Genomic DNA, 15,047 nt, shown 5'->3' with positions numbered 1-15,047 from the left:
AAATTTTGTTATATGGACTCATTTTTGTAAATAATTATGTTTTTTTTTATATTAAGTGTATTATTATTTTTATATACTTAATTATAAATAAAATAAATTATACCATTGAGTTTTTGGAACCCGTTACATTACAGATGAATTTTCGTGTTCTTGGAAATATTATATCAAACATAACCATTTAGGTAGTGTTTGGTTGATAGGAATCCATTAGAATTGAATGGAGAGAGAAAACTTTTCTATGTTTGGTTCACTTTTTCACAATGGAATCACTTTTCCATTGCAATTGATTTTTATCGTTCTATAAGAAATGAGATTCTATTAAAAAATTGATGAAATTGTCATTCAAATGTAAAATGAATTTTCAATACATCATGTTTTGTTATTACTTTGTTTTAGAAAAATATTATTGCTATTTTTTTTTTCCTTTTTTTAAATGTGCAGTTCTAATGATATTTTATTGTACTTTTATTCAAAATATATATATCTATCTTAATGAGATTTAAAATAAAATTAGATTTTATAAATTTTTTTAATAAAATAAAAAATTTGATTAAGTACTAATGATATTTTATTGTACTTGGTTTTACAAAATATTTATATTTATGTATAAAATATATTATTTATTTGTTTAATTTATATATAAGGGTAAAACAAACATTTAAAAACAATGAAAATTTGATTAAAAAAAGCACATATAAGAGTAGAGTAAAAAATATTTTAGTCAAAACAATATAAATTTCATCTCATCTCATTTCATTCCATTTCATACTATACCAAATATTATAATCTTTATTCAATTATTGACTCCAAAGTCTCTATCAAACAAAATAATTAAAATTCTATTCCATTCCTATTACTATTACCTTACTGTTACCATTCCATTTTTATTTTGCAACCAAACGCCACCTTAGTTTATTTCATATTTTTTTTAAACAAAACGAATTAAACAGTTAAAAAAACAAACAAGTTTAATTTAGGTATTTGTTGACCTTGATTTTGGCCAACTGACACGGAGTCAATTATGTTTGATGTGGACAAATACGTTGAAACAAATTTGATGACAAAAAACAATAAAGAAGACAAGAGTTTATAGTGGTTCGGCCCTAGAATCTAGTAATGACTTACGTCCACTTGAACTTTTATTGATATAGTATTCAAAGGAGTGATCAAAGAACTAGGGTTCAATGAGTTTCACCAACCTCTGAAGAATAAAACAATTTCTCAAATATGATAACTCTAATCTCAGATAATTCGAAAGCCCAAAAGTCCATTCCTTAAGCTACCTTTCTCTATTTATAGGTTCAATAATGATTACATTAATTTGTTACAGATATTCTTTCATAAATAATCGGATACTCAGGAAATCATGGGAGTCAATCTCGGGATTAACTAAGATCTTTATAAAATTATCGTGAGACACGTGGAACCTGCGACCCTAACAGAATTCTGCTAGGTGTCCACCACGTGTCCAGAAATCACTTGCCACGTCATCTGTGCCTGTTTTTTGGATAACAGCATCAAACATAACCAATTAGTTTATTACATAATGTTATTTGTGCATGAGACTAATTGGTTATGCATAAAACATAATCAAATAGTTTATTATTTGATTGTATTGTTGCATTAAAAAAATAAATAAAATATATGGTTTAAATTAAGTTGAATAGTTACTAAAATAAACATTTATGTTTATGTTAAATGCGTTCGTACTTTATTTTATTTTTTTAACAACTACAATTTTTTTTTTCATTAAATATAACCAAACTACTTCGTTTATTTCATAATTTTTATTTTTAAAATTTCGTTCATAAACATTTTTCAACAAATTTAGTCGTCTTCTTGCATTTCAAAATTATAAACAACAAAGTTTAGAAACATACAAGTATTTCTTAATAAACATATTTGTTTATAATCACTACAAAAAAAATTAAACAATATTAGTTGTCCATCTTTATTTATTTTTTTTGAACATTTTATTTTTTGTTAAAAAGAAAATATTAAACAAATAAAATTTTGGTTTTTTTTTTTCTATGTGTAAAACTATAATATAAGATGTTTATTTATTTTTAAAAGATATTTTTTCAATAAAAACGTTTTGAATGATAAAAAAAAGGGAATATACTTATTTGGTACTTTATATTTTTGCAAAATATTATTTTAGTACCTCTGTTTTCAATAATGCTCATATGGTACCCTGTATTTTAAAATCGTACATATTTAGTACCTAAACTCAGATTTGATAGATAAAATTTTGTCAATATGATCAAACTGTCATCTGTTATATGTAATTATGTAATTAAATTTAAATTTGTAACTTACATAATTGACAGCAGTTTAATTAAATTGACAAAATTTTATCTATCAAATCTGAGTTTAGGTACCAAATATGTACGATTTTAAAATATAGGGTGCCATATGAGTATTATTAAAAACAAAGGGTACCAAAATGATACTTTGCAAATACAAAATGAGTATAAAAAAATTGCTTTTATAATTAAATTAAATATTATCAAAATTATTTACCGATGTGGCAATTTTATTTAATTTATAAAATAGTGTGACTTCAATTTTTATAATATTTTTGTGTACAAATATCATTATTCTTTTTAAAAATATATTTTTTTAAATCTAAAATGCTAAAAAACAAGCTTAAAGAAAAACTTTGACTCGCTCACTGCCATTGGAGAAGGTGAAGTGTATCCACTCCAGCTTTGCCTCTTCTGAACCTGGTAAAGGCAATCCACCATTACTGTGGGGTTGGTGAGCTTTGATTTTGAAGAGTTCGACGAATTGTTTAGTCACAACAAGCCAAAACGGAAAGTGTTGTCTAAAAAGTGAAGGTGGTCCCTCCATTTCTTATTCCAATTTCTGCAAATTTACAAAAAAACAAAACTATAAGACTACCATTTTCTCGTTCTCTCTCTCTCTCCATTTTCTCACTACTGTTTCTGTGGTTTCGAAGACCACCATGATGAGCCGCTACATCTCCAAAGTCACCAGCTCTGCTCTCCGCTTCAGAAAGTTTACTTCCTTATCGGTATGCCATCTTCTTCCTTTTCTTTCTCTCTCTTGGTTCAGTTTAAAATTCAATTCATTTAGTTTCTGTTTTCAATTTATATTGAGATGATGAATTCTTTTGTGTGAAACTTTTCTGGGTGTTTGATTTTTTGGACAAGAAAGCTCTTATCTCTACTAGCGAGCTTGTTTTCATCTGGGGTTTTTTGAGTGAGAAAAGGGATTATCTCAATTAGCAGCTATTTTATATATTGTCTAACTTTTATATATTCACTAAAAAAAGATGACAAGGAATGATAACTGGGTTCAAAATTGTTTTTTTTTTTTAATTATGAATTACAACCTTGGCTGGAAAAAGTTTGGAGTTTTACTGCATAAAAGAGAAGTTTGTTTTGAAATTGTTGAAGTATTGTTGGTTAACAATAACCCTTTATTTTTCACTGTTTTGCTCAACAGGTGGGGGTTGGAAATGGGTCAAATTCTGTCTCCAAAAGTGTTGAGGATGAAGGTTTGTGTAGTAGTAGTAGTGGCTGTAGTCAGATGAGTTGGATAAAGAGGTATGGGACTTGTATTGCTAAACTGCCAGAAGATGTTACCAAGGATGATAATCCTGTTTCTCAAATGTTAGTTGACTCATTTGGGAGGCTGCATACTTACCTGAGGATCTCATTAACAGAACGTTGTAATTTGAGATGTCAATACTGTATGCCAGCAGACGGTGTGGACCTTACTGCCAAACCTCAACTTCTGTCCCAGGATGAGATTCTTCACCTGGCCAATCTGTTCGTCAGTTCTGGGGTCAATAAAATCAGATTGACTGGGGGCGAGCCCACAATTCGGAAAGACCTTGAAGAGATATGTTTAGGCTTGTCTAACCTGAAAGGACTAAAGAAGCTGGCCATTACTACCAATGGAATTACTCTTGCGACGAAACTTCCTAAGCTTAAACAATGTGGTTTGACATCTTTGAACATTAGTCTAGATACACTAATCCCAGCAAAGTTTGAATTTCTGACCAGGCGCAAAGGGCATCACAGGGTTCTAGATTCTATCAATACTGCTATAGAACTTGGTTATGATCCTGTTAAAGTATGTCTTACCAATTATATTACTAATAATTACTCTGTCATGTTATTGAAATTTTATGCAACTGCTTTGTTTTGGCCTATGGATTTGAATATCTATATGTAATATGTCATTTGACATGTTGATGTATGTTCATTAGGTGAATTGCGTAGTGATGCGGGGGTTCAATGATGACGAGATTTGTGATTTCGTAGAGCTTACACGTGAAAAACCAATCAACATTCGCTTCATTGAGTTCATGCCTTTTGATGGAAATGTTTGGAATGTGAAAAAACTTGTACCATATGCAGAAATGTACGATAAAGTGGTAAGGTACATCTCTAACAGGTAATCCCTTCTGTAAATCTTAAAGTGTACCTTGTTCGATAAGCTAAGTATTTTGTTGCTGCTTTGCAGGAGAGACAATTTCCAAGTATAAAGAGACTTCAAGATCACCCAACAGAGACAGCCAAAAATTTTACAATAGATGGACACAAGGGTGTAGTTTCGTTTATCACATCAATGACTGAGCATTTTTGTGCTGGTTGCAATAGATTGCGACTTTTAGCTGATGGAAATTTTAAAGTGTGCTTATTTGGTCCCTCTGAGGTATTTTTTCTGTTGCTTCAAACACTATGGCTATTATCATCATTATTGTATATTTTTTATTCTTCACCATACAATTTTGCTGATGGAGTACAACTTCCACATGTATAGTGGAATTGACTATTCTTATATGGGAATTTACTAATTTGGTATCCTATGTTTTTGCAAAATATCATTTTGGTATCCTCTGTTTTTAATAATGCTCATATGGCTGTATTTTAAAATTATACATATTTGATACCTTAGATTCAGATTTGATAGATAAAATTTTGTCAATATGATCAAACTGTCATCAGTTATATGTAATTAAATAATTAAATTTAAATTTGGAACTTACATAATTGACAGCAGTTTGATCAAATTGGTAAAATTTTATTAATTAAATTTAAGCTTAGGGTACCAAATATGTACGATTTTAAAATACAGAGTACCATATGAGCATTATTGAAAACAGAGGGTACCAAAATGATACTTTGCAAAAACACAGGTACCAAATGGTTACTTACCCTTTATATTTGGTTGAATCATCTTTAACCTTTTGTTAACTTGATGCTTGTGTTGCTGCATATTTTACTGGTCACGAGCAATAATTTCATAGAGCATCTTGCACGGTGAAGTGCATCATACACATATCATTATGCTGGTTATATGTAACACCCAATGCATTAGAAGTAGCAATTTTTCTTTTGAAAAAAATAGTACTTGGAGCAAGAGTGCTGTATGCAATTCTATGTCTCTAAAGACATTTAAGTGAACCAAAGGCATTGTTAGTATTTTCTTCTTATCATTATTCAGATTCGGCAACCTTTTTGTGATTTGTGTTCTTGTCATGAATGATTTCTTTTCCTTCTCTTGTTTCTTATGCAATTGCCCCATGACTTGGTTGGTTTGTTCCCACCAAATTCTACTAGTTAATGCTAAGAGGTAACCTGAAAAGCTTATTTTTACCATACAACCTCCATTAACATTTAATGCTTAGTGTGCTAATTTTTTTGCATGATAATATTTTCTCCCGTATTGTCCTGGAATTTTCTTAATCCTAGGATGGTTCATTGAGAGGATGAAGATGATTATGTATGTTTAATATGCTCACAAAAAATTTGTTAATTTTTTTTTTTAAAAAAAACCCGGAAATTTCCCAAATTGACTTAGTTTTCCCAAGTTCAAAATTGGGGATCGACATCTAACCATACAATATTTGGGTAGCAGGAAACTATAGCATTTTTATTAGCTCTTTTTTGGATGCAGGTTAGCTTAAGAGATCCCCTTCGAAGTGGTGCTAATGACGATGAACTTAGGGAAATAATTGAGGCAGCGGTAGGCGTTTCACTGATTCTTACATGCTATTAAGCTATGAAAATGGGTTTTGGTGGGTTTAATGAGGCACTTTTATTGCTTTGTGAAGTAGTCATATGTCAAAATATAATTTATAAATTATTGGCAGATAGACCATGATAATTCAGGGTGATTGTGGCTTTTAAGTAATGTTCAAACCTTTTTGTTAAGTACTTCTGGTGATCTTGGTTTATACAGGATCTCATATCCAGTGTACTGAGGCATATAGATTTGCAGCATAATGTGTACTCAGGAGGAGTCAGTTTAAGGGTTCTAAATGTTCTTATTTTGGAGTCATTAATGTTTATAAGTTCCAGTACACTTTGAATGTTCTTATTTGTTCTGATTAACTGTTTTATTTTCCATTCCAAAGTTCATTCTCAAGACTGAATAATTCATAATCTCCCTTGTTGCCTTAGGTGAAGAGGAAGAAAGCCTCACATGCCGGAATGTTTGACATTGCCAAGACAGCAAATAGGCCTATGATACATATTGGTGGCTGAACCTTGGCACCTTCCCAATTTTTGAAGGTGCCTTTCTCTCTCCCCCTTCCTTAATTGCTTCTTACATTTCTATATGTAGCCTTAGTTTCTTTTTGAATATTGCTATCGAACACTAATGGTGTCCAACACCACTTGATGTGGCATACAGTGATTGTACCAATTGCATCAATTACTATATGTTGCATCAGGCGGTGTTATAATAATACTGTAACGCCTTGCGTTTCGAGTACCTTTAAAGGACTCGGGTCGGGATTGTTTTCCCCGAGTCAAGAATATTATTTTAAATAATATTATATTTGTTTGCAATTTATTTCCATGAGTTATTGCTAGCCAAATTATGAATTGTGTGATTAAAAGTCAAGATGAGACTTTCGGTTTTGGACCGACACAAAAACCTTAATCGGGTAAAAATCTCAAAAAATAAAATAATAAACTATGACAAATATATTTTAGTCATAAAATACATTCATAAAAATTAGAGTTTGGTCTAAAATAATAAAACTAAGAGGAAATGGAAATTTTGGGGTATTTGGTGTTAAATGTTTAATTTTTATGTAATTGTGGAATTTTATTCCATAAATAGACCTTATGTTAAATTGTATTGTGTGATTAATTCAATTAAATGTCTCTCAATTAAATGTGAGAGACATTTAATTTAATTATTATGTGTTAAGTTTTGTTTTTTTTAAAACTTCATAAGAGTTTAAAATGTTATAGAAAATCATTTTTTTTTTTGGATTTTTGGAAAATTAATTTCTTAGAAAATGTTTGTTAACCTTTATTTAAAAAAAATAATAAATAGGTGGCTGGCCATGTGCGGGTTTTAAATTGTGTGGTCCAAATTGATTTATGCTTTTAAGTTTTAATCACATTTAATTAATGTTAATGACACAAAGTGACATAAAGTAAAAATACAAGTGTTTTAGAGATATTTTTTTTGTGATGTCTATGCTCTTCTACCCTCCCCAACCGAACCCTCTTCTTTTCTCACTCTCATCTTCTTCAAAAAAATTCTATCAAGTTTTCTCACAATTTTCAACTATAAAAAACACTAAGAAACTTTGGAAACTTAAGCCTTGTTCTCGGAAGAGTTTCCCTAAGGTAAAAGTTTCAAAAACTTAACTTTTATAAAGTTTTTAACCATATATATTTCAATAACTAACTATATATGTTGTTGGGGGAGTTGGTTTAAGGTTTTGAAAGAGTTTTGAAGGTTCTAAAACTAGTAGAAACATCAAAACGTAAAGCAAGGACAACAAGAGGTAAAAATGTTTACTTTTTATGGTTGTTTTTGTATAGTTTTTATTTTAAGCATTATTTTGTGTATTTAATGCTTAAAGTTTCTAATTGGTGATGTAATAAGGCTATGGTAGATGTTTGATAATCTTTATGATGCTTGTATGGTGATAGTGAAAATAGGGACCCAAAATCCCTAAGGGTTTTGCTTAAAACCCTAAAAAATAAAAGTTTTGAGTCTTGACTTCCAAGGGGTCAAGCATCCACTATATAACTGATTTTGTAAAAATAAATTGTACTGTGATGTTGTTGAGATAGAGTACATGAATTTGAGCTTTTGAAACTCTAAAAAACGTTTAGAAATGAATGAGTTATGCTATTTCAAATTTTAGGTAAAAAATTGTTTTTTTTTTTTCGTATTTTTAATTTCGGGACCAACTTTGGACAGCCACTGTATAAGGAAAATGAACTCAGTTTTTGTTAAAATTTGGTGGAGATGTTCTTGGCATACCTTAGTATGCCTTTGTAAAATTTGGTAACAAAATACTGAACGATTTGAAAGTTATTTAGTGCCAAAGTTTGGGGAAAAAAATAAGGATTTGAAAATATGGTTATTTTTACCTCAATGTTTGAAAATGTTTTCACCAATAAAAATTGCTCTTTTTGACCTAAGATTTTACAGAGACCTAAATGACATACCAAAGATTGAATTGAGAAATTTTGATAATAATTTGGTTAGTAAATTTCAAGTTACGATTTAACAAAATATGTAGTTAAAAATGTAAAAAATGAGGTTTTCTATTTTAATAAAATAATGAAGTAAATTATTTATTTTAGTAACTAAATTTGATTAATTGACTTCAGAGAATTAACTATTCAAGTTAAGCAATTATTAACTGTTATTTCTAATTAAGTTAAAATTAAGTTATTTTCTTAAAACAAATTTTAGAGATTAAAACTTTAAGAAAAAAAAAAAAAGAGATTATTTTCTTGAGAAATAATTTAGGAATTTAATTAGTATTTTCTCAATATGATACCGGCTAAATTCTTCTATATATTTAATCGACTTGGTGAAAGTACGAGTTAATAGCTAAACTTTTAAAGAATAAGATTTTTAGTGGATTATGGGAAATACTATTGCGATACCCGAGCCTAGGTGTAACGCCCTACTACCTTAGAGCCGTTACTAAGTGAGTTTAAAATGTGCAATTAACTCGCTAAACGAGGTTTTTAGAACAAAAGTGTGATTAAATAGAAAGTCAAGACTGTAATCTTTAAAAGTACCCTGTCTCATTAAAAGTTCCAAGAGTTTAACATTTGGGATCCCAAAATAAGGTTTGTAAAATATTTACAATTCAAAATAGGTTTACAGATGACTAATTATAAAAAACATAGTTTAATACAGCCATTTCTCAAAATGCCCCTAACCAACGCAGTCGGGCAGGCCAAACATGTACGCGTCGCCCCATGCTCTCCGTACTCATGGCTGGTTGACTTTCTCCTTGCCCTTACCTGCAACACAAAGCACCCGTGAGCCGAAGCCCAGCAAGAAAACACTCACAACACATAACATATGCATATCATACAACCATTATAGCAGATAACTCACAGATAATCAGACAGTCCATAAGATTTAAACTCATATACGACCATGCCGTCCCAGAAGCGTTACCAAAGCCTGGGTTCTCAGTCCACACCGTAAGGATATCCCATGTATCCATTGGGGTCTCACCCTAACCATAAGCACTCCACGTGCTAAGTGATATTCCCGGCCCCACTGCCGTTCTCGGCCCCTCGCCGTTCGTTCTACTATATCCACACATATAGCATACTTAAACAGCATTCAAGCATATAATAATTCAATCAAAGCTACACCCTAACAATAATGCAATCTAGGGTCGTGCCCTGCAATAACACTATGGGCCCACGCCCTGCTCTACGGGTGCTACAGTTTTCTTACCTGTATCCTGAGCTTCACAATGCACCAAAGCCACGAGCACGGTCCTCTATCCCGAGCCTCTCCAAAGACCTAGTCACAACACATACAAAACATCCTTTAATATTAACCAATCCAAAACCACTTCCCGGGACCAATCCCATACTCTCGGGACCTCCAATTTCCCAAAACAACACAACGGAAACATCCCCCGAGCCCCCAGATCAAATGCCCAAAAATGCAAAATTACCCTATCCTGAAAATAGCCTAGCGCCCAGCAAGTCAGAGAGTACCCCCAGCCCTGATGCAGCCTCGCGCCGCGGTGCCCATTCGCGAACCCAGAAATCTGGGTTTTCCCCTGCATTTTCCCCGAGCCAAAACACTCCCAATTCCACCCCAATGCATACCTAAACCCCGGAATCAGTTTAAAACCCCAAATAAACCATTTAACAACCTATAAATATCAACAACAAGCTCAATTACACAATTACACCCAAAATCCACACTTGAGTTTCAAACTTCAGAAACTTAAACCATGGCTTCCAAAACTTAAATCAGAGCTTGAGAGATATAAACCATGCTCCTAAAATCTTAAACCACATCAGATACGAAATTCAAACATGTTAAAAATTCTTACCTCAATCAAGAATTCAGCTTGAATTCTCTTCAATCTCAGCTTCAAGCCACTTTCCCCCTTGATTATCCAAACTGAATTCCATACAAAACCAGCCACAACTCTCTTTCAATTTCATGCTTATTCTCTAAAAACCAGACTTGAAACTTAAACAAAACAGAGACAAATCCTTACCTCTAAATAATCTTGGCTTATGTTCAACTTAATTGCCTTAAACCACCTTGATTCTCCTCCTAGGTCTCCCAACTTCAGCCCCCTTCTTCCTTTCCTCTTTTCTTCTGGTTTTCTTCCAATTTTCAGCAAAAACTGAGTTGCCCAAATGAGAATAACGTGAATGATCTTTCCCTTAGCTGAAGTGATTTAAATCCCTGCCAAAAGACCATTTTGCCCTTCCATCTATTTCCCCTTCTAACTAAATCCTAAGGCCCTTTTTGTCATTTCTACTTTCTTACAATTCTACCATTTCTCTCATCTAAACTTGTTACCCTTGCTAATTACCAATGGTTACTCAGGTTACTCAATCACCAATAACCATTAACCACTAATTCTCAACTCAACTTATGAAATTCCCAAAGTACCCCTAGGCTCCTCCCGAGCCGGGTATAAAATCTCGTTGTGACTTTTAAACTAATTAGCTCCCTAGAATCGTCTCGGCACGTGCATCACCATCATATCACCACTCACACGTGGTACAAATCATATAATACAATTCAATTATTACATTTATGCCCTCAGCGGGCTAAGATTACCAATTTACCCCTAACATACAAACGGGCCTACATGCATATTTATACCACCTAAACATGCATTCTAATCACATATTAATTCAAATTCATATATTATCATGTTAATTCACTTATTTCCCTCCAGGCACGCTAATCAAGGTCCTAAACCTTATTAGCAACTTGGGGTGTTACAATTATTCCCTCCTTACAAGAATTTCGTCCTCGAAATTACCTGAACAACTCGGGATGCCGCTCCCGCATATCAGACTCAAGTTCCCACGTCGCCTCTTCAACCTTGCTGTTCCTCCACAACACTTTAACCAAGGCGATGGTCTTGTTCTGCAAGACTTTGTTCTTCCTATCAAGTATCTGAACAGGCTTCTCCTCGTATGATAAATCCTGATCCAACTCCAAGTTCTCATAACTCAGCACATGAGTAATATCTGATACATATTTCCGGAGCATGGATACGTGGAACACATCATGGACCCCTGATAGAGCTGGAGGCATCGCTAATCTGTAGGCTACCTCTCCAACCCGCTCCAGAACCTCAAAGGGGCCAACAAACCTGGGGCTCAGCTTGCCCCGAACACCGAATCGTTTCACTCTTCTTAAGGGTGAAACCCTGAGGAATACATGATCGCCGACCTGAAACTCTACACTCCTGCATCTCAGATCTGAGTAACTCTTCTGGCGACTCTGGGAGGCGAGCATACGAGCTCTAATCTTCTCAATTGCCTCATTGGTCCTCTGAACCATCTCTGGACCTAGATATCTTCTCTCACCTGTCTCATCCCAGTGTATCGGTGACCTGCACTTTCTCCCATATAACATCTCATACGGAGCTACTCCGATAGTTGCCTGATAGCTATTGTTGTACGAGAATTCAATCAAGGGGAGATACTTACTCCAAGATCCCCCAAAATCTAACACACAGGCTCGTAGCATATCCTTCAGTATCTGAATCGTTCTCTCAGATTGGCCATCTATCTGAGGATGATAAGCGGTACTAAACCGTAACTGTGTGCCCATTGCCTTCTGCAAGCTCTCCCAAAACTTGGAGGTGAAGGTGGGGTCCCTGTAGGATACCATCGACCTCGGAGCCCCATGAAGTCGGACAATTTCCTTCACATAAAGCTCAGCATACTGCTCCACAGTATAAGTTGTTCTCACAGGTAAAAAGTGGGCGGACTTAGTATACCTGTCCACAACCACCCACACTGAGTCATGCTGACCTACGGTCTTCGGCAATCCAACCACGAAGTCCATAGTAATATCCTCCCATTTCCACTCGGGAATCCCTAGAGGTTGCAATAACCCTGCTGGCCTCTGATGTTCAGCCTTGATCTGCTGACAAGTCAAGCACCTAGCCACATAGTCCACCACATCCCTCTTCATGCCTGACCACCAGTACAAAACTTTCAAGTCTTGGTACATCTTCGTAGTACCTAGGTGTAAAGAGTAGGGAGTGGTATGAGACTCATCCAGAATCTCCCACCGAATATCTGGATCAATCGGAACACAAATTTGTCCCTTGTACTTCAATAGGCCCATCTCTGAGATAGAGAAGTCCTTAATCGTTCCAGCTAGGACGTTCTCTCTACGTTCAACTAACTGGGGATCCCTTTCCTGCGCTTCCTTAATCCTTTCAAGGAGTGTTGACTGAAGAGTAATGTTGGCTAATCTACCAACCACTAACTCTATACCTGCCTTGGTCATCTCCCCAGCTAGTCTGTCTGATACCTGCCTCGAACTAAACAACTGTCCTGGGCCCTTCTGGCTCAATGCATCAGCCACTACATTAGCCTTCCCAGGATGATATAGGACATCACAATCATAATCCTTTACCAACTCTAGCCACCGCCTTTGGCGCATATTCAAGTCCTTCTGGGTAAAGAAATACTTTAAACTTTTGTGATCCGTGTATATCTCGCACCTTTCACCATACAGGTAATGTCTCCAAACCTTAAGTGCGAATACCATTGCAGCCAACTCCAGATCATGCGTGGGATATCTCTGCTCATATTCTTTTAGTTGCCTTGATGCATATGCTATTACTTTCCCAGCTTGCATTAACACACATCCCAGACCCTGTCTAGAAGCGTCACAGTAAACCACAAACTTCTCATTGTCTGTCGGCAGGCTCAACACTGGTGCAGTAATCAATCGCCGCTTCAACTCCTTGAAGCTAATCTCACACCGATCTGTCCACACATACTTGGTCTTCTTCATATTCAACTCTGTTAATGGAGTAGCAATTCTGGAGAACCCCTCTACAAACCGTCGGTAGTACCCTGCCAACCCAAGAAAACTTCTAACCTTAGGAACGCTGCTCGGTCTAGGCCAATCAATATCCCCTCCTTACTGACAATATGGCTCAGAAATGTAATCTGCGGTAATCAGAACTCGCACTTGCTAAACTTAGCATATAACTTATGCTCTCTCAACCGCTGTAATACCAGGTGCAGATGATGTTCATGCTTTGTCTCTGACTGGGAGTATACTAGTATATCATCGATAAATGACCTTGATTAGCATTAGGGCTGCTTATCCAGGTATCAGAGCGAGCCAAGGTTTATTGGTTCTGGAGATTGACCGAACATGTACGCTCGCTGCCATTGAAAAGCTCGACTCAGGGTTGATTGGTATGGTTGATTATTATGATTGAATATGTGTTTGGATGCCTTGTTTGCTTGCTTAGTTATAGAGAGCATGATGAATGAAATAATATATGCATGATGCCAGGGCAAGGCCCGTTGTGTGTTATATGCTATTTGTATGTTATCTGGATTGTTGATCTTGGTTGGTTGTTGAGATTGGGAGGTGGAATTGGATTTTGTTATCATGCCTGATGAGCGGTGTCACTGATTGCAGGCATATAGTTGTAATGCCTCGGCAATCATCCAGACTCCGCAGCAGCAGAGCCGAGGATGACAATCAGGGTTAGGACCCTCCACCTGCCCCACAGAACTGGCAGCAGATATTAGCCGAAATGGAGGCTAGATTACAGAGAACGGAGGAAGAACTTCGTCAGATGATGCAGTAGGCCCCTTCACAGGTTACAGGGTTACCAATTTAGCAAAATGTGGCGCCAGTGCCGGTTCAGCCTGTGGTTGAGAACAGGTGGGAACCCTTGTATGAAAGATTCAAAAAGCAGCAACCTCCTACCTTTGAGGGTGGATCAGACCCACTGCGGGCTGAGCAGTGGATGAATATGATTTCCTTGATCTTAGATTTCATGAGGGTTGAAGGGAATGAAAGGGTAGCTTGTGCTAGCTATATGCTTAGGGAGGATGCCAGCATCTGGTGGGATGTAGTGAGTCAGCGGAGGAATGTTACAGTTATGACCTGGGAAGAATTTAAGAGTATCTTTAATGAGAAATACTACAGTGTAGCAGTTCGAGCTGCGAAGGTTGATGAGTTTATCAACCTGACTCAGAACAGGTTATCAGTTACTGAGTACGCCCTGAGATTTGACAGATTGGCGAAGTTTGCGCCAGACCTAGTGCCGACGGATACGGCCAGGAGAGATAGATTCATATGGGGGTTGAATGTGATGATCGCCCGTGATGTGAATATTACGTTAGTTCTAGAGACTACTACTTATGCTCAAGTAGTGGATAAGGTCCTTACTGCAGAGAGGGCCGAGGATCAGATATGGAAGGATAGCGTTGTTAGGCGCGATGCCAGGAGGACGGTGCCTCCTTTTGTTGGGTCTAGTCGGGGCAGTGGCCCCAATGAGCAGAAAAGAAGGGTTCCAGATTCATTTTTTCCTCCTAGTTCTGATATGAGGGTACGAGGTTCTACTGGTGGCCGTCAGAGCGGAGGTGACAACTGGAGGAGTTTTCCAGTGTGTCTCTGTGCAGGCGACGACATCCGGGTGAGTGCCGGATTAAGGCATGTTTTATCTGTGGGAGTGCCAACCATCTGAAGAAAGACTGGCCACAAGCTAAGAAAGAGGAGCCAAAGTAGGGAGACAATCTCGCTCCTGC

At 35.7% G+C, this 15,047-nt stretch overlaps 1 protein-coding gene across 7 annotated transcripts in view; it reads left to right on the top strand.

Annotated features, from left to right (window-relative positions):
* Positions 1-2,675: 2,675 nt before the first annotated feature.
* LOC133831688 (GTP 3',8-cyclase, mitochondrial) overlaps positions 2,676-15,047 on the top strand; it is a 54,513-nt gene continuing 42,141 nt past the window's right edge. For 5 of the 7 annotated variants that reach the window (XR_009892550.1, XR_009892549.1, XR_009892551.1 and 2 more), the window contains exons 1-6: positions 2,676-3,037; positions 3,472-4,104; positions 4,241-4,408; positions 4,498-4,689; positions 5,935-6,003; positions 6,441-6,551. Coding sequence is in view for 4 of the 7 variants with exons in the window: in XM_062262073.1 (XP_062118057.1) it covers positions 2,969-3,037; positions 3,472-4,104; positions 4,241-4,408; positions 4,498-4,689; positions 5,935-6,003; positions 6,441-6,524 (1,215 nt within the window). In the remaining 3 variants the exon portion in view is untranslated. Of the gene's footprint in view, positions 3,038-3,471; positions 4,105-4,240; positions 4,409-4,497; positions 4,690-5,934; positions 6,004-6,440; positions 6,835-15,047 lie in introns of those variants that run through there. The other 2 variants (XM_062262074.1, XM_062262072.1) reach the window with 2 other exon arrangements.

Source organism: Humulus lupulus, chromosome 4, assembly GCF_963169125.1.
Source record: "Humulus lupulus chromosome 4, drHumLupu1.1, whole genome shotgun sequence".
Classification (NCBI taxonomy): domain Eukaryota; kingdom Viridiplantae; phylum Streptophyta; class Magnoliopsida; order Rosales; family Cannabaceae; genus Humulus; species Humulus lupulus.
This window is presented reverse-complemented; position numbering and strand designations above follow the sequence as displayed.